The following is a 20,003-nucleotide window of genomic DNA, read 5'->3' on the forward strand; positions in this document are numbered from 1 at the left end:
AGAGAGTGCTGAACCATGGAGGCACAGTGAGGAGAGAGTGCGGGACCATGGAGGCAGAGTGAGGAGAAAGTGCCGAACTATGGAGGCAGAGTGAGGAGAGAGTGCCGAACCATGGAGGCAGAGTGAGGAGAGAGTGCGGGACCATGGAGGCAGAGTGAGGAGAGAGTGCGGGACAATGGAGGCAGAGTGAGGAGAGAGTGCGGGACCATGGAGGCAGAGTGAGGAGAGAGTGCGGGACCATGGCAGCAGAAAGAGAAGAGAGTGCTGAACCATGGAGGCAGAGTGAGGAGAGAGTGCAGAACCATGGCGGCAGAAAGAGAAGAGAGTGCTGAACCATGGCGGCAGAAAGAGAAGAGAGTGCTGAACCATGGAGGCAGAGTGAGAAGAGAGTGCGGGACCATGGAGGCAGAAAGAGAAGAGAGTGCTGAACCATGGAGGCAGAGTGAGGAGAGAGTGCTGAACCATGGAGGCAGAGTGAGGAGAGAGTGCGGAACCATGGCGGCAGAAAGAGAAGAGAGTGCTGAACCATGGAGGCAGAGTGAGGAGAGAGTGCAGAACCATGGCGGCAGAAAGAGAAGAGAGTGCGGAACCATGGCGGCAGAAAGAGAAGAGAGTGCTGAACCATGGAGGCAGAGTGAGGAGAGAGTGCTGAACCATGGAGGCAGAGTGAGGAGAGAGTGCTGAACCATGGAGGCAGAGTGAGGAGAGAGTGCAGAACCATGGAGGCAGAGTGAGGAGAGAGTGCTGAACCATGGAGGCATAGTGAGGAGAGAGTGCTGAACCATGGAGGCAGAGTGAGGAGAGAGTGCAGAACCATGGAGGCAGAGTGAGGAGAGAGTGCTGAACAATGGAGGCAGAGTGAGGAGAGAGTGCGGAACCATGGAAGCAGAGTGAGGAGAGAGTGCGGGACCATGGAGGCAGAGTGAGGAGAGAGTGCTAAACCATGGAAGCAGAAATAGAAGAGAGTGCAGAACTATGGAGGCAGAGTGAGGAGAGAGTGCAGAACTATGGAGGCAGAGTGAGGAGAGAGTGCGGAACCATGGAGGCAGAGTGAGGAGAGAGTGCGGAACCATGGAGGCAGAAAGAGAAGAGAGTGCAGAACTATGGAGGCAGAGTGAGGAGAGAGTGCCGAACCATGGAGGCAGAAAGAGAAGAGAGTGCAGAACTATGGAGGCAGAGTGAGGAGAGAGTGCAGAACTATGGAGGCAGAGTGAGGAGAGAGTGCTGAACCATGGAGGAAGAGTGAGAAGAGAGTACGGAACCATAGAGACAGAGTGAGGAGAGAGTGCGGAACCATAGAGAAAGAGTGAGGAGAGAGTGCGGGACCATGGAGGCAGAGTGAGGAGAGAGTGCGGAACCATGGAGGCAGAGTGAGGAGAGAGTGCGGAACCATGGAGGCAGAGTGAGGAGAGAGTGCGGAACCATGGAGGCAGAGTGAGGAGAGAGTGCGGAACCATGGAGGCAGAAAGAGGAGAGAGTGCGGGACCATGGAGGCAGAAAGAGGAGAGAGTGCGGAACCATGGAGGCAGAGTGAGGAGAGAGTGCAGAACCATGGAGGCAGAGTGAGGAGAGAGTGCGAAACCATGGAGGCAGAGTGAGGAGAGAGTGCGGAACCATGGAGGCAGAGTGAGGAGAGAGTGCGGAACCATGGCGGCAGAGTGAGGAGAGAGTGCGGAACCATGGAGGCAGAGTGAGGAGAGAGTGCGGGTCCATGGCGGCAGAGTGAGGAGAGAGTGCGGAACCATGGAGGCAGAGTGAGGAGAGAGTGCTGAACCATGGAGGCAGAGTGAGGAGAGAGTGCGGAACCATGGAGGCAGAGTGAGGAGAGAGTGCGGAACCATAGAGGCAGAGTGAGGAGAGAGTGCGGAACCATGGAGGCAGAGTGAGGAGAGAGTGCCGAACCATGGAGGCAGAGTGAGGAGAGAGTGCGGAACCATAGAGAAAGAGTGAGGAGAGAGTGCGGGACCATGGAGGCAGAGTGAGGAGAGAGTGCGGAACCATGGAGGCAGAGTGAGGAGAGAGTGCCGAACCATGGAGGCAGAGTGAGGAGAGAGTGCGGGACCATGGCGGCAGAAAGAGAAGAGAGTGCTGAACCATGGAGGCAGAGTGAGAAGAGAGTGCGGAACCATGGAGGCAGAGTGAGGAGAGAGTGCCGAACCATGGAGGCAGAGTGAGGAGAGAGTGCTGAACCATGGCGGCAGAAAGAGAAGAGAGTGCTGAACCATGGAGGCAGAGTGAGAAGAGAGTGCGGGACCATGGAGGCAGAAAGAGAAGAGAGTGCTGAACCATGGAGGCAGAGTGAGGAGAGAGTGCTGAACCATGGAGGCAGAGTGAGGAGAGAGTGCGGAACCATGGCGGCAGAAAGAGAAGAGAGTGCTGAACCATGGAGGCAGAGTGAGGAGAGAGTGCAGAACCATGGCGGCAGAAAGAGAAGAGAGTGCGGAACCATGGCGGCAGAAAGAGAAGAGAGTGCTGAACCATGGAGGCAGAGTGAGGAGAGAGTGCTGAACCATGGAGGCAGAGTGAGGAGAGAGTGCTGAACCATGGAGGCAGAGTGAGGAGAGAGTGCTGAACCATGGAGGCAGAGTGAGGAGAGAGTGCAGAACCATGGAGGCAGAGTGAGGAGAGAGTGCTGAACCATGGAGGCATAGTGAGGAGAGAGTGCTGAACCATGGAGGCAGAGTGAGGAGAGAGTGCAGAACCATGGAGGCAGAGTGAGGAGAGAGTGCTGAACAATGGAGGCAGAGTGAGGAGAGAGTGCTGAACCATGGAAGCAGAAATAGAAGAGAGTGCAGAACTATGGAGGCAGAGTGAGGAGAGAGTGCAGAACTATGGAGGCAGAGTGAGGAGAGAGTGCGGAACCATGGAGGCAGAGTGAGGAGAGAGTGCGGAACCATGGAGGCAGAAAGAGAAGAGAGTGCAGAACTATGGAGGCAGAGTGAGGAGAGAGTGCCGAACCATGGAGGCAGAAAGAGAAGAGAGTGCAGAACTATGGAGGCAGAGTGAGGAGAGAGTGCAGAACTATGGAGGCAGAGTGAGGAGAGAGTGCTGAACCATGGAGGAAGAGTGAGAAGAGAGTACGGAACCATAGAGACAGAGTGAGGAGAGAGTGCGGAACCATAGAGAAAGAGTGAGGAGAGAGTGCGGGACCATGGAGGCAGAGTGAGGAGAGAGTGCGGAACCATGGAGGCAGATGTGAGGAGAGAGTGCGGAACCATGGAGGCAGAGTGAGGAGAGAGTGCGGAACCATGGAGGCAGAAGAAGGAGAGAGAGTGCGGAACCATGGAGGCAGAGTGAGTGAGAGAGTGCAGAACCATGGAGGCAGAGTGAGGAGAGAGTGCGAAACCATGGAGGCAGAGTGAGGAGAGAGTGCGGAACCATGGAGGCAGAGTGAGGAGGAGAGAGTGCGGAACCATGGCGGCAGAGTGAGGAGAGAGTGCGGAACCATGGAGGCAGAGTGAGGAGAGAGTGCGGGTCCATGGCGGCAGAGTGAGGAGAGAGTGCGGAACCATGGAGGCAGAGTGAGGAGAGAGTGCGGAACCATGGAGGCAGAGTGAGGAGAGAGTGCGGAACCATGGAGGCAGAGTGAGGAGAGAGTGCGGAACCATAGAGGCAGAGTGAGTGAGAGAGTCGCGGAACCATGGAGGCAGAGTGAGGAGAGAGTGTCCGAACCATGGAGCAGAGTGAGGAGAGAGTGCGGAACCATAGAGAAAGAGTGAGGGAGAGAGTGCGGGACCATGGAGGCAGAGTGAGGAGAGAGTGCGGAACATGGAGGCAGAGTGAGGAGAGAGTGCCGAACCATGGAGGCAGAGTGAGGAGAGAGTGCGGACCATGAGGCAGAGTTTAGGAGAGACGTGCGGAACCATAGGAGCAGAAAGAGGAGAGAGTGCTGAACCATGGAGGCAGAGTGAGGAGAGAGTGCGATGCCATGGAGGCAGAGTGAGGAGAGAGGTGGCGGGACCATGGAGGCAGAGGTGAGGAGAGAGTGCGGGACCATGGAGGCAGAGTGAGGAGAGAGTGCGGAACCATGGAGGCAGAGTGAGGAGAGAGTGCTGAACCATGGAGGCAGAGTGAGGAGAGAGTGCTGAACCATGGAGGCCGAGTGAGGATAGAGAGTGCGGGTCCATGGCGGCAGAGTGAGGAGAGAGTGCGGAACCATGGAGGCAGAGTGAGGAGAGAGTGCGGAACCATGGCGGCAGAGTGAGGAGAGAGTGCAGAACCATGGAGGCAGAGTGAGAAGAGAGTGCGGGACCATGGAGGCAGAAAGAGAAGAGAGTGCTGAACCATGGAGGCAGAGTGAGGAGAGAGTGCTGAACCATGGAGGCAGAGTGAGGAGAGAGTGCGGAACCATGGCGGCAGAAAGAGAAGAGAGTGCTGAACCATGGAGGCAGAGTGAGGAGAGAGTGCGAGAACCATGGCGGCAGAGTGAGGAGAGAGTGCGGAACCATGGAGGCAGAGTAGAGAAGAGAGTGCGGAACCATGGAGGCAGAGTGAGGAGAGAGTGCTGGAACCATGGAGGCAGAGTGAGGAGAGAGTGCTGAACCATGGAGGCAGAGTGAGGAGAGAGTGCGGGAACCATGGAGGCAGAGTGAGGAGAGAGTGCGGGAACCATGGAGGCAGAGTGAGGAGAGAGTGCTGAACCATGGAGGCAGAGTGAGGAGAGAGTGCGGAACCATGGAGGCAGAGTGAGGAGAGAGTGCCGAACCATGGAGGCAGAGTGAGGAGAGAGTGCGGAACCATGGAGGCAGAGTGAGGAGAGAGTGCGAACCATGGAGGCAGAGTGAGGAGAGAGTGCGACTTGGAGGCAGAGTGAGGAGAGAGTGCGGAACCATGGAGGCAGAGTGAGGAGAGAGTGCGGAACCATGAGGCAGAGTGAGGATGAGAGTGCGGGAACCATGGCGGCAGAAGAGAGAGAGTGCTGAACCATGGGGCAGAGTGAGGAGAGAGTGCAGAACCATGGCGGCAGAAAGAGAAGAAGAGTGGCGGACCATGCGGCAGAAAGAGAAGAGAGTGCTGAACCATGGAGGCAGAGTGAGGAGAGAGGGCTGAACCATGGAGGCAGAGTGAGGAGAGAGTGCTGAACCATGGAGGCAGAGTGAGGAGAGAGTGCTGAACCATGGAGGCAGAGTGAGGAGAGAGTGCAGAACCATGGAGGCAGAGTGAGGAAGAGAGTGCTGAACCATGGAGGCATAGTGAGGAGAGAGTGCTAGAACCATGGAGGCAGAGTGATGAGAGAGTGCAGAACCATGGAGGCAGAGTGAGGAGAGAGTGCTGAACAATGGAGGCAGAGTGAGGAGAGAGTGACTGAACCATGGAAGCAGAAAGAGAAGAGAGTGATGCAGAACTAATGGAGGCAGAGTGGAGGAGAGAGTGCAGAACTATGGAGGCAGAGTGAGGAGAGAGTGCGGAACCATGGAGGCAGAGTGAGGAGAGAGTGCGGAACCATGGAGGCAGAAAGAGAAGAGAGTGCAGAACTATGGAGGCAGAGTGAGGAGAGAGTGCCGAACCATGGAGGCAGAAAGAGAAGAGAGTGCAGAACTATGGAGGCAGAGTGAGGAGAGAGTGCAGAACTATGGAGGCAGAGTGAGGAGAGAGTGCTGAACCATGGAGGAAGAGTGAGAAGAGAGTACGGAACCATAGAGACAGAGTGAGGAGAGAGTGCGGAACCATAGAGAAAGAGTGAGGAGAGAGTGCGGGACCATGGAGGCACAGTGAGGAGAGAGTGCGGAACCATGGAGGCAGAGTGAGGAGAGAGTGCGGAACCATGGAGGCAGAGTGAGGAGAGAGTGCGGAACCATGGAGGCAGAAAGAGGAGAGAGTGCGGGACCATGGAGGCAGAAAGAGGAGAGAGTGCGGAACCATGGAGGCAGAGTGAGGAGAGAGTGCAGAACCATGGAGGCAGAGTGAGGAGAGAGTGCGAAACCATGGAGGCAGAGTGAGGAGAGAGTGCGGAACCATGGAGGCAGAGTGAGGAGAGAGTGCGGAACCATGGCGGCAGAGTGAGGAGAGAGTGCGGAACCATGGAGGCAGAGTGAGGAGAGAGTGCGGGTCCATGGCGGCAGAGTGAGGAGAGAGTGCGGAACCATGGAGGCAGAGTGAGGAGAGAGTGCTGAACCATGGAGGCAGAGTGAGGAGAGAGTGCGGAACCATGGAGGCAGAGTGAGGAGAGAGTGCGGAACCATAGAGGCAGAGTGAGGAGAGAGTGCGGAACCATGGAGGCAGAGTGAGGAGAGAGTGCCGAACCATGGAGGCAGAGTGAGGAGAGAGTGCGGAACCATAGAGAAAGAGTGAGGAGAGAGTGCGGGACCATGGAGGCAGAGTGAGGAGAGAGTGCGGAACCATGGAGGCAGAGTGAGGAGAGAGTGCCGAACCATGGAGGCAGAGTGAGGAGAGAGTGCGGGACCATGGAGGCAGAGTTAGGAGAGAGTGCGGAACCATAGAGGCAGAAAGAGGAGAGAGTGCTGAACCATGGAGGCAGAGTGAGGAGAGAGTGCGATGCCATGGAGGCAGAGTGAGGAGAGAGTGCGGGACCATGGAGGCAGAGTGAGGAGAGAGTGCGGGACCATGGAGGCAGAGTGAGGAGAGAGTGCGGAACCATGGAGGCAGAGTGAGGAGAGAGTGCCGAACCATGGAGGCAGAGTGAGGAGAGAGTGCGGAACCATGGAGGCAGAGTGAGGAGAGAGTGCGGGTCCATGGCGGCAGAGTGAGGAGAGAGTGCGGAACCATGGAGGCAGAGTGAGGAGAGAGTGCGGAACCATGGCGGCAGAGTGAGGAGAGAGTGCAGAACCATGGAGGCAGAGTGAGGAGAGAGTGCCGAGCCATGGAGGCAGAGTGAGGAGAGAGTGCGGGACCATGGAGGCAGAGTGAGGAGAGAGTGCAGAACCATAGAGGCAGAAAGAGAAGAGAGTGCTGAACCATGGAGGCAGAGTGAGGAAAGAGTGCAGAACCATGGAGGCAGAGTGAGGAGAGAGTGCGGGACCATGGAGGCAGAGTGAGGAGAGAGTGCCGAACTATGGAGGCAGAGTGAGGAGAGAGTGCGGGAACATGGAGGCAGAGTGAGGAGAGAGTGCAGAACCATAGAGGCAGAGTGAGGAGAGAGTGCGGAACCATGGAGGCAGAGTGAGGAGAGAGTGCCGAACCTTGGAGGCAGAGTGAGGAGAGAGTGCCGAACCATGGAGGCAGAGTGAGGATAGAGTGCGGGACCATGGAGGCAGAGTGAGGAGAGAGTGCGGGTCCATGGCGGCAGAGTGAGGAGAGAGTGCCGAGCCATGGAGGCAGAGTGAGGAGAGAGTGCGGGACCATGGAGGCAGAGTGAGGAGAGAGTGCAGAACCATAGAGGCAGAAAGAGAAGAGAGTGCTGAACCATGGAGGCAGAGTGAGGAGAGAGTGCAGAACCATAGAGGCAGAAAGAGAAGAAAGTGCTGAACCATGGAGGCAGAGTGAGGAAAGAGTGCAGAACCATGGAGGCAGAGTGAGGAGAGAGTGCGGGAACATGGAGGCAGAGTGAGGAGAGAGTGCGGAACCATGGAGGCAGAGTGAGGAGAGAGTGCGGGACCATGGAGGCAGAGTGAGGAGAGAGTGCGGAACCATGGAGGCAGAGTGAGGAGAGAGTGCGGAACCATGGAGGCAGAGTGAGGAGAGAGTGCGGAACCATGGAGGCAGAGTGAGGAGAGAGTGCGGAACCATGGAGGCAGAGTGAGGAGAGAGTGCGGAACCATGGCGGCAGAGTGAGGAGAGAGTGCGGAACCATGGAGGCAGAGTGAGGAGAGAGTGCGGAACCATGGCGGCAGAGTGAGGAGAGAGTGCCGAACCATGGCGGCAGAGTGAGGAGAGAGTGCCGAACCATGGAGGCAGAAAGAGAAGAGAGTGCCGAACCATGGCGGCAGAGTGAGGAGAGAGTGCGGAACCATGGAGGCAGAGTGAGGAGAGAGTGCAAAACCATGGCGGCAGAGTGAGGAGAGAGTGCGGAACCATGGAGGCAGAGTGAGGAGAGAGTGCAAAACCATGGAGGCAGAAAGAGAAGAGAGTGCTGAACCATGGCGGCAGAGTGAGGAGAGAGTGCGGAACCATGGCGGCAGAGTGAGGAGAGAGTGCGGAACCATGGAGGCAGAGTGAGGAGAGAGTGCGGGTCCATGGCGGCAGAGTGAGGAGAGAGTGCCGAGCCATGGAGGCAGAGTGAGGAGAGAGTGCGGGACCATGGAGGCAGAGTGAGGAGAGAGTGCAGAACCATAGAGGCAGAAAGAGAAGAGAGTGCTGAACCATGGAGGCAGAGTGAGGAAAGAGTGCAGAACCATGGCGGCAGAGTGAGGAGAGAGTGCTGAACCATGGAGGCAGAGTGAGGAGAGAGTGCGGAACCATGGAGGCAGAGTGAGGAGAGAGTGCCGAACCATGGAGGCAGAGTGAGGAGAGAGTGCCGAACCATGGAGGCAGAGTGAGGAGAGAGTGCGGAACCATGGAGGCAGAGTGAGGAGAGAGTGCAGAACTATGGAGGAAGAGTGAGGAGAGAGTGCGGAACCATGGAGGCAGAGTGAGGAGAGAGTGCGGGACCATGGAGGCAGAGTGAGGAGAGAGTGCAGAACCATAGAGGCAGAAAGAGAAGAGAGTGCTGAACCATGGAGGCAGAGTGAGGAGAGAGTGCAGAACCATAGAGGCAGAAAGAGAAGAGAGTGCTGAACCATGGAGGCAGAGTGAGGAGAGAGTGCAGAACCATAGAGGCAGAAAGAGAAGAGAGTGCTGAACCATGGAGGCAGAGTGAGGAAAGAGTGCAGAACCATGGAGGCAGAGTGAGGAGAGAGTGCGGGAACATGGAGGCAGAGTGAGGAGAGAGTGCGGAACCATGGAGGCAGAGTGAGGAGAGAGTGCGGGACCATGGAGGCAGAGTGAGGAGAGAGTGCGGAACCATGGAGGCAGAGTGAGGAGAGAGTGCGGAACCATGGAGGCAGAGTGAGGAGAGAGTGCGGAACCATGGCGGCAGAGTGAGGAGAGAGTGCCGAACCATGGAGGCAGAAAGAGAAGAGAGTGCGGAACCATGGAGGCAGAGTGAGGAGAGAGTGCGGAACCATGGAGGCAGAGTGAGGAGAGAGTGCAAAACCATGGAGGCAGAAAGAGAAGAGAGTGCTGAACCATGGAGGCAGAGTGAGGAGAGAGTGCGGAACCATGGAGGCAGAGTGAGGAGAGAGTGCGGAACCATAGAGGCAGAGTGAGGAGAGAGTGCGGAACCATGGAGGGAGAGTGAGGAGAGAGGGCGGGACCATGGAGGCAGAGTGAGGAGAGAGTGCGGAACCATGGAGGCAGAGTGAGGAGAGAGTGCGGGACCATGGAGGCAGAGTGAGGAGAGAGTGCGGAACCATGGAGGCAGAGTGAGGAGAGAGTGCGGAACCATGGAGGCAGAGTGAGGAGAGAGTGCGGAACCATGGCGGCAGAGTGAGGAGAGAGTGCCGAACCATGGAGGCAGAAAGAGAAGAGAGTGCCGAACCATGGCGGCAGAGTGAGGAGAGAGTGTGGAACCATGGAGGCAGAGTGAGGAGAGAGTGCGGAACCATGGAGGCAGAGTGAGGAGAGAGTGCGGAACCATGGCGGCAGAGTGAGGAGAGAGTGCGGAACCATGGAGGCAGAGTGAGGAGAGAGTGCTGAACCATGGAGGCAGAGTGAGGAGAGAGTGCGGGACCATGGAGGCAGAGTGAGGAGAGAGTGCGGGACCATGGAGGCAGAGTGAGGAGAGAGTGCGGAACCATGGAGGCAGAGTGAGGAGAGAGTGCGGAACCATGGAGGCAGAGTGAGGAGAGAGTGCGGAACCATGGAGGCAGAGTGAGGAGAGAGTGCGGAACCATGGAGGCAGAGTGAGGAGAGAGTGCGGAACCATAGAGGCAGAGTGAGGAGAGAGTGCGGAACCATGGAGGCAGAGTGAGGAGAGAGTGCGGAACCATAGAGGCAGAGTGAGGAGAGAGTGCGGAACCATGGAGGCAGAGTGAGGAGAGAGTGCCAAACCATGGAGGCAGAGTGAGGAGAGAGTGCAGAACCATGGAGGCAGAGTGAGGAGAGAGTGCGGGACCATGGAGGCAGAGTGAGGAGAGAGTGCGGGACCATGGAGGCAGAGTGAGGAGAGAGTGCGGAACCATGGAGGCAGAGTGAGGAGAGAGTGCAGAACCATGGAGGCAGAGTGAGGAGAGAGTGCGAAACCATGGAGGCAGAGTGAGGAGAGAGTGCGGAACCATGGAGGCAGAGTGAGGAGAGAGTGCGGAACCATGGCGGCAGAGTGAGGAGAGAGTGCGGAACCATGGAGGCAGAGTGAGGAGAGAGTGCTGAACCATGGAGGCAGAGTGAGGAGAGAGTGCGGGACCATGGAGGCAGAGTGAGGAGAGAGTGCGGAACCATGGAGGCAGAGTGAGGAGAGAGTGCGGAACCATGGCGGCAGAGTGAGGAGAGAGTGCGGAACCATGGAGGCAGAGTGAGGAGAGAGTGCTGAACCATGGAGGCAGAGTGAGGAGAGAGTGCGGGACCATGGAGGCAGAGTGAGGAGAGAGTGCGGGACCATGGAGGCAGAGTGAGGAGAGAGTGCCGAACCATGGAGGCAGAGTGAGGAGAGAGTGCAGAACCATGGAGGCAGAGTGAGGAGAGAGTGCGGGACCATGGAGGCAGAGTGAGGAGAGAGTGCGGAACCATGGAGGCAGAGTGAGGAGAGAGTGCGGAACCATAGAGGCAGAGTGAGGAGAGAGTGCGGAACCATGGAGGCAGAGTGAGGAGAGAGTGCGGAACCATAGAGGCAGAGTGAGGAGAGAGTGCGGAACCATGGAGGCAGAGTGAGGAGAGAGTGCCGAACCATGGAGGCAGAGTGAGGAGAGAGTGCAGAACCATGGAGGCAGAGTGAGGAGAGAGTGCGGGACCATGGAGGCAGAGTGAGGAGAGAGTGCGGAACCATGGAGGGAGAGTGAGGAGAGAGGGCGGGACCATGGAGGCAGAGTGAGGAGAGAGTCTGGGGAGGGATTCTTTTGGGGACGGGTTCTGCTGACTCTCGAGTCCGTACGAGGGAATATTAGAGAGTAGTTCGGACGTTGCGGGTGACTGCGCTTCTTGCAGCCAATATTTCCTTGTGTTTCCTTTTCTACAGATATGAGTTACCAGGAATCTATGGATTAAATTTTGTTTTGAAGAATGCGTTAGGCGGTGGAGGCGTTGCATCGCTGAGGAGTGACCCCCAGGTAGAGTATATAGTATCCACTGAGCACTGCTACTATATACCGCTCTATAGATAATACAGCTCCCTGCTCTCCTCTCCCCAGGTCTATCAGGTCCCAGGCGTCAGCAAGTTATCTTCATGTAGAGATTGGGGGGGGGGGGTTGCGGCTGGTGGGCTGTCGTCCGCTGTCTTCCAGTCACTCAGCATTGTGACTGACGGCCAGAGAGGCGGGATTACAGCGGATTACAGCCCACCAGCCCGATGCCTACATAGGGAGGTAGGTGCATAGAAGGGCGGGTGCCCAGATCCATACAGGAGCCACCCGTGGGTCACAAACCCTCCTCGTTATATGAGTAAAGGGTCCGACACTCCAATATCTGGGTATTCCACGGTCTGATACGCCAGTCCGAGGCATGTCACCTGGGCATGTGCTTGGTCCCTGGCATTGGTTTGGCGCACTATGTAATGACCATGGAATAAAGGTCACATGTTACCAAGATGTTGGAGTGCCGGAGCCTCTACTCATATAACGAGGATCGGACCCGATAGAAGAAGGCTTCTGCCCGGCAGATGAGTGGACTGACTGCAGCTGGATCAGGGAATATATTTAGCTGTATACCTGTATATGCTGTGATCGGTTCCCATCATCATATCCAATGTGTCTTCATCATCATCATTATTTTCCGATAGTCTTCCTGAGATCTTGGGTGGGACATTTCCCTGCGGTGGGGGCTCTCGGTTATTTCACCGCCGTGTCATGGCCGCTGCGTCCCTGCTGCTCAGTAGCACCAATGTGGACAGCTCCCAGGCATGCCAGTTAGTCTGTGATCACGATTGGCTAAATGACGGACACCAGCAGCAGGATCGATGGTGTCAGTCATTAGCAGCGGCTGTCTCCATTGTGTATGAAGACCGCTCCATATACCTCTGCCCCTCCAGATTTGTAATTTACTTCTATTAAAAAGAAATCTTGTCTTCCTATACGTATCAGCTGCTGCATGTCCTGCAGCAAGTGGTGTATTCTTTTCAGTCTTCCAGTACTTATCGACTGCTGTATGTCCTGCAGGAAGTGGTGTATTCTTTCCAGTCTTCCAGTACTTATCGACTGCTGTATGTCCTGCAGGAAGTGGTGTATTCTCTCCAGTCTTCCAGTACTTATCGACTGCTGTATATCATAGAATTATAGATAGATATGCAGCACAGGCAGCAGCTGATAATTACTGGAGGAATTGAGATTTTTTAATAGAAGTAAATTACAAATCTCTAGCACTTTCTGACACCAGTTGATTTGATAGAATTTTTTCTCTGGAGTACCCCTTTAACTTGGGGCTGTCAGGATGAGGTTAATAATGTTACTTTAAAAATAGATATGAGAGCTCGGTAGAGTGACCCCTCTGTGCCCCATTCTCCAGATCTGAGAAGCCCACCCCCTTGCTGTATTGTCCTTGTCGGCACTGTTACTACTGAGGAGGCCTTTGAGCCTGTGGCTTTGTCTTTGCTCTGCTATGTACCATGGGCCCCAGGCTGTTGACACAACTTCCATAAAACCATAATATACTGAGTCTCATGCTGTATCCTCTAATGTAGTTAGACACAAGGAGTTACATAGACATTGCCATGCATGCGCAGTGACAGCACTTGTCTTTATTTGTTTTGCAGGTAAGATTTTTCCATTTTTATTTTTTAACCTCTTATGGACGTATGACGTATCGGTACGTCATGCACCCGCAAGAGGAGTTCATAGCGGGGCCACCCGGCGACCCCGCTCTGCACCGCTGCGGTCCCGGGTGCCGCTGGTAATCGCCGTGCCCGCTAATACAGTAATCAGATGCAGCTATCAAAGATGACAGCTGCATCTGATTACCGGATGCAGACGTTCCCTGGTGTCTAGTGGGGGAGATCGCTCCTCCGGGACGTTGTCCCAGAAAAGCAATCTTCGTGACTGGTGCCGACCGGGGTCTCCGCCAAAATGGCGCTGATCCCGGCTCGACACTCGTTTGTTTCCGGCTGCAGCAGCAGAAAGCATCAGAGTGCCGATCTCATTCATCTTTGCTGTATAACTATACAGCAATAATCAATGAGAGATCAAAGTGTATGTACTAGAAGTCCCCCAGGGGGAATAACCCTAACCCCAGGGGGGGAATAACCCTAACCCCAGGGGGGAGAATAACCCTAACCCCAGGGGGGGAATAACCCTAACCCCAGGGGGGAGAATAACCCTAACCCCAGGGGGGAGAATAACCCTAACCCCAGGGGGGAGAATAACCCTAACCCCAGGGGGGGGAATAACCCTAACCCCAGGGGAGAATAACCCTAACCCCAGGGGGGAGAATAACCCTAACCCCAGGGGAGAATAACCTTAACCCCAGGGGGGGGAATAACCCTAACCCCAGGGAGAATAACCCTAACCCCAGGGAGAATAACCCTAACCCCAGGGGGGAGAATAACCCTAACCCCAGGGGAGAATAACCCTAACCCCAGGGGGGAATAACCCTAACCCCAGGGAGGAGAATAACCCTAACCCCAGGGGGGAGAATAACCCTAACCCCAGGAGGAATAACCCTAACCCCAGGAGGAATAACCCTAACCCCAGGGGAAATAACCCTAACCCCAGGGGGGAGAATAACCCTAACCCCAGGGGGGGGAATAACCCTAATCCCAGGGTGGGAATAACCCTAACCTCAGGGGGGAGAATAACCCTAACCTCAGGGGGGAATAACCCTAACCCCAGGGGGGAGAATAACCCTAACCCCAGGGGGGGAATAACCCTAATCCCAGGGTGGGAATAACCCTAACCCCAGGGGGAATAACCCCAACCCCAGGGGGGAATAAACCTAACCCCAGGGAGAATAACCCTAACCCCAGGGGGGGAATAACCCTAATCCCAGGGTGGGAATAACCCTAACCCCAGGGGGAATAACCCCAACCCCAGGGGGGAATAAACCTAACCCCAGGGGGAATAACCCTAACCCCAGGGAGGAGAATAACCCTAACCCCAGGGGGGAGAATAACCCTAACCCCAGGAGGAATAACCCTAACCCCAGGGAGGAGAATAACCCTAACCCCAGGGGGGAGAATAACCCTAACCCCAGGAGGAATAACCCTAACCCCAGGAGGAATAACCCTAACCCAAGGGGAAATAACCCTAACCCCAGGGGGGAGAATAACCCTAACCTCAGGGGGGAATAACCCTAACCCCAGGGGGGAGAATAACCCTAACCCCAGGGGTGGAATAACCCTAACCTCAGGGGGGAATAACCCTAACCCCGGGGGGGGAATAACCCTAACCCCAGGGGGTGGAATAACCCTAACCCCAGGGGGGGGGGAATAACCCTAACCCCAGGGGGGGAATAACCCTAACCCCAGGAGGAATAACCCTAACCCCAGAGGGGGAATAACCCTAACCCCAGGGGGGGAATAACCCTAACCCCAGGGGGGAATAAACCTAACCCCAGTGGGAATAACCCTAACCCCAGGGGGGAATAACCCTAATCCCAAGGGGAATAACCCTAACCCCAGGTGGGGAATAACCCTAACCCCAGGGGGGGAATAACCCTAACCCCAGGGGGGGAATAACCCTAACCCAATGGGGGGGGGGAAACCCTAACCCCAGGGGGGGAATAACCCTAACCCCAGGGGGGGAATAACCCTAACCCCAGGGGGGAATAACCCTAACCCAATGGGGGGGGGGAAACCCTAACCCCAGGGGGGGAATAACCCTAACCCCAGGGGGGGAATAACCCTAACCCCAGGGGGGAATAAACCTAACCCCAGTGTAATAACCCTAACCCCAGGGGGGAATAACCCTAACCCCAGGGGAATAACCCTAACCCCAGGGGGGCTTCTAGTAAAAGTGTAAAAAAAAAAAGTATTGTTATTAGTAAAAAGCCCCCTCCCCTAATAAAAGTCTGAATCACCCCCCTTTCCCCATGTTATAAATAAAAGTAAACAAATAAATAAATAAACATGTTTGGGATCGCCGCGTGCGTAATCGCCCGAACTATTAATTAATCACATTCACATTAATCTCACCTCCTGATAAAAAGCGATCAAAAAGTCGTATATGCGCAATCAAGGTACCGATAGAAAGATCACATCATGGCGCAAGAAATGACACCTGACACAGCCCCATAGACCCAAGGATAAAAGCGCTATAAGCCGGGAATGGAGAGGTTGTAAGGAACGTATATTTGTTAACAATGGTTTGAATTTCTTACATCAGATACAATATAAGTTATACATGTTATATATCGTTGTAATCGTAACGACTTGAGGAACATGCATAACAAGTCAGTTTTACCCCAGGGCGAATGGCGTACAAACAAATACCCCCCAAATAAAAGAAATGCGTTCTTTTGTTCAATTTCACGCAAGTTCTATGTATGGCCTTATATACACAAAGAGGAAAAAACGAAAACGCAAAAACGAAAAGTGGCTCCGCCCTTAAGGGGTTAAAATCTAATTTAACCCCTTAAGGACCGGGCCAATTTCAATTTTTGCGTTTTAGTTTTTTCCTCCTTGTGTATATAAGGTCATACATAGCACTTGCATTTTTCCACCTAGAGACTTGTTATATATGTTCCTCAAGTCATTACGATTACAACGATATATAACATGTATAACTTATATTGTATCTGATGTAAAAAATTTAAACCATTGTTAACAAATATATGTTCCTAAAATTGCTCCATTCCCCGGCTTATAGCGCTTTTATCCTTCGGTCTATGGGGCTGTGTCAGGTGTCAGTTTTTGCGCCATGATGTGTTCTTTCTATCGGTACCTTGATTGCGCATATACGACTTTTTGATCGGTTTTTATTACAATTTTTCCGGATTTGATGCGACCAAAAATGCGCAATTTTGCACTTTGGGATTTTTTTGCGCTTACACCATTTACCATGCGAGATCAGGAATGTGATTAATTAATAGTTTGGGCGATTACGCACGCGGCGATAGCAAACATGTTTATTTATTCAGTTTGCTTTTATTTGTTACATGGGAAAAGGGGGGTGATTCTGACTTTTATTAGGGGAGGGGCTTTTATTACTAATGACACTTTATTTTTTTATTTTTTTTACACTTATACTAGAAGCCCCCCTGGGGTTAGGGTTATTCCCCCTGGGATAAGGGTTATTCCCCCCTGGGGTTAGGGTTATTCCCCCCTGTGGGGTTAGGGTTATTTCCCCCCCCCTGGGGTTAGGTCCAGTCTCCTGAAGGCAGCTATATACCAGCTATACTTACTATATCCAGGTCCAGTCTCCTGAAGGCTGCTATATAACAGCTATACTTACTGTATCCAGGTCCAGTCTCCTGAAGGCAGCTATATAACAGCTATACTTACTATATCCAGGTCCAGTCTCCTGAAGGCTGCTATATACCAGCTATACTTACTGTATCCAGGTCCAGTCTCCTGATGGCTGCTATATAACAGCTATACTTACTGTATCCAGGTCCAGTCTCCTGAAGGCAGCTATATAACAGCTACACTTACTGTATCCAGGTCCAGTCTCCTGAAGGCTGCTATATAACAGCTATACTTACTGTATCCAGGTCCAGTCTCCTGATGGCTGCTATATAACAGCTATACTTACTGTATCCAGGTCCAGTCTCCTGATGGCTGCTATATAACAGCTATACTTACTGTATCCAGGTCCAGTCTCCCGAAGGCAGCTATATAACAGCTACACTTACTGTATCCAGGTCCAGTCTCCTGAAGGCTGCTATATAACAGCTATACTTACTGTATCCAGGTCCAGTCTCCTGAAGGCAGCTATATAACAGCTATACTTACTGTATCCAGGTCCAGTCTCCTGAAGGCAGCTATATACCAGCTATACTTACTGTATCCAGGTCCAGTCTCCTGATGGTTACTATATAACAGCTATACTTACTGTATCCAGGTCCAGTCTCCTGTAGGCTGCTATATAACAGCTATACTTACTGTATCCAGGTCCAGTCTCCTGAAGGCGGCTATATAACAGCTATACTTACTGTATCCAGGTCCAGTCTCCTGAAGGCAGCTATATAACATCTATACTTACTGTATCCAGGTCCAGTCTCCTGAAGGCAGCTATATAACAGCCATTCTTACTGTATCCAGGTCCAGTCTCCTGAAGGCAGCTATATAACAGCTATACTTACTGTATCCAGGTGCAGTCTCCTGAAGGCAGCTATATAACGGCTATACTTACTGTATACTTACTGGCTAAAATTTTCCATCTATTGTTGATTTTGATAGTGATGACAGCGGGGACACTTTATTTTGTGCACTCTTAACCATTTTAGGCTATGTTCACACTACGTATATGTCCGGCTGCATATTTTACACAGCCGGACATATACGTGTGAAACTCCGGCCGGGGATTTACGTAAGTTGCGGCCGGCTACGTTTGGTCCACGAACTTATGCCCGTAGTCTTCTTACGCTTCCCGAGCACCATACGTTGCGATCTGACAGCTGTCTTTTACTTGGAAATCTTCACCTAGCCCCGGACACCCCACAGAACCTTTTGGATCGGCAAATCAAAGTGCAAAAATGAAGATATCACCACTCCGTACGGGACCGCATGTTATGCTACGGGCGTAAGTTACAGCATTTCCCTCCTCAAACAATGGTCTGGTTCATTTTTTACGGCGCTGCATACGATCCGGGCGTAAGTTCTTACATAGTGTGAACTGTGCAGCCGTAGATCCTATACTTTCCATTGTACGCAAACTACGTAAGTCTCCGGCCGCTTATTCACGGAACGCGCTACGGACGTATACTTATGTAGTGTGAACCCAGCCTTAAAATAGATCAGTTGAACGTTGTCGGTTTTCTATCTGTGTGTTGTGTAGAAATGTTTGTTCACATATTCCTTTTTGCTCCTTTTTTTCCCAGGGAAAAGCATTTGGACAAATGTTACTTGACCTTGAGATAAAAAATGTCCCTGATTTAAAATCATTGATCGACTAATCTGATGGAATGGAAATAATCCGGTGCCAAAATGTTTATCGGAGTTCTAATATAGAAGATAGAAATCTCTCTATTTACAGAGAAACATAACAGCGGGTTATACACAAGAAGCCATTCTGTATATTATTAGTCCATTAGGTTTTATATGTAGCTATATATATGTGGTCTGGAGAATGGAGAGGAAATGCGGCATCATGTTCTGGACTTCTATCCTCTTCTATGTGCTCTTCTTACCCGCATCTGCATTAAAGAATACCTGTGGGGAGTAAAACAGAGATTTTATAGAATTTTGTAGCCTCTGGTATCCGAATTTAATGTTGTTTTTATTTTGCTTAATATATGGACAGGAACTTTATTTGATTATCAGGTCTGATTTGTAGGTTTGAGGGGGATGAGCCTGATTCTCCCACCTGAGCTTGATTCCCTCCCCCGAGCCTGAATCTCCCCCCGAGCCTGATTCTACCCCTGAGCCTGATTCTCCTTGTTCTTATGTTCTCCCCCCTGAGCCTGATTCTCCCCCCCTGAGCCTGATTCTATCTATTCTTATGTTCTCACTCCAAGCCTGATTCCCTTCCCCAAGCCTGATTCACCTTGTTCTTATGTTCTCACCCCTGAGCCTGATTCTCCCCCCTGATCCTGTTTCTTCTTATGTTCTCCCCCCTGAGCCTGATTCTCCCCCCCTGAGCCTGATTCTATCTATTCTTATGTTCTCACCCCCAAGCCTGATTCCCTTCCCCAATCCTGATTTACCTTGTTCTTATGTGCTCACCCCTGAGCCTGATTCTCCCCTTGAGCCTGATTCTCCCCCTGAGCCTGATTCTCCTTGTTCTTATGTCCCCCCCCCAGCTTGATTCTACCTATTCTTATGTTCTCACCCCGAGTCTATTTCCCTCCTCTGAGCCTGATTCTCCTTGTTCTTATGTTCTCACCCCCGAGCCTGACTCTCCTTGTTCTTATGTCCCCCCCAGCTTGATTCTACCTATTCTTATGTTCTCACCCCCGAGTCTGATTCCCTCCTCCGAGCCTGATTCTCCTTGTTCTTATGTTCTCCCCCCTGAGCCTGATTCTCCCCCTGAGCCTGATTCTCCTTGTTCTTATGTTCTCCCCCCTGAGCCTGATTCTCCCCCTGAGCCTGATTCTCCTTGTTCTTATGTTCTCCCCCTGAGCCTGATTCTCCTTGTTCTTATGTTCTCCCCCTGAGCCTAATTCTCCTTGTTCTTATGTTTTCCCCCCTGAGCCTGATTCTCCCCCTGAGCCTGATTCTCCTTGTTCTTATGTTCTCCCCCCTGAGCCTGATTCTCCCCCTGAGCCTGATTCTCCTTGTTCTTATGTTCTCCCCCCTGAGCCTGATTCTCCCCCTGAGCCTAATTCTCCTTGTTCTTATGTTCTCCCCCCTGAGCCTGATTCTCCCCCTGAGCCTGATTCTCCTTGTTCTTATGTTCTCCCCCCTGAGCCTGATTCTCCCCCTGAGCCTGATTCTCCTTGTTCTTATGTTCTCCCCCCTGAGCCTGATTCTCCCCCTGAGCCTGATTCTCCTTGTTCTTATGTTCTCCCCCTGAGCCTGATTCTCCCCCTGAGCCTAATTCTCCTTGTTCTTATGTTCTCACCCTGGCATTTCCCCATCCATTTTTCTATACTGACCACAGGTACTCTTTAACATTGGTTTCATGTTTTCTCTCAATCAGTTTTTCCAGTTTAAATCAGTTTTCCAGTTTCAAGTTTAAAAAAAAATTTAAAAGAAAAAGAAATCCATTCTGATGATTAACAATTGAGAAGGGTCCTTGATGTCTGTCATTTATCCCTCAGAAATGAATCCACTGGGCTGTTTCATTTGAGCTCCAACATGGGAGCTGGGTCCTATAGTGTAAAGTGTA

General features: G+C 52.9%; 1 protein-coding gene across 1 annotated transcript in view; it reads left to right on the forward strand.

Annotated features, from left to right (window-relative positions):
* The window catches only part of LOC138797917 (uncharacterized), a 199,809-nt gene extending 180,377 nt beyond the window's left edge, over positions 1-19,432 (forward strand). The window contains exons 20-21 of the mRNA XM_069978720.1: positions 11,108-11,198; positions 18,055-19,432. Of these exons, the coding sequence (XP_069834821.1) occupies positions 11,108-11,198; positions 18,055-18,129 (166 nt within the window). The 3' untranslated portion in view covers positions 18,130-19,432. The remainder of the gene's footprint in view (positions 1-11,107; positions 11,199-18,054) is intronic.
* Positions 19,433-20,003: the final 571 nt, after the last annotated feature.

This window comes from Dendropsophus ebraccatus, chromosome 7 (assembly GCF_027789765.1).
Source record: "Dendropsophus ebraccatus isolate aDenEbr1 chromosome 7, aDenEbr1.pat, whole genome shotgun sequence".
In the NCBI taxonomy this organism is placed as follows: domain Eukaryota; kingdom Metazoa; phylum Chordata; class Amphibia; order Anura; family Hylidae; genus Dendropsophus; species Dendropsophus ebraccatus.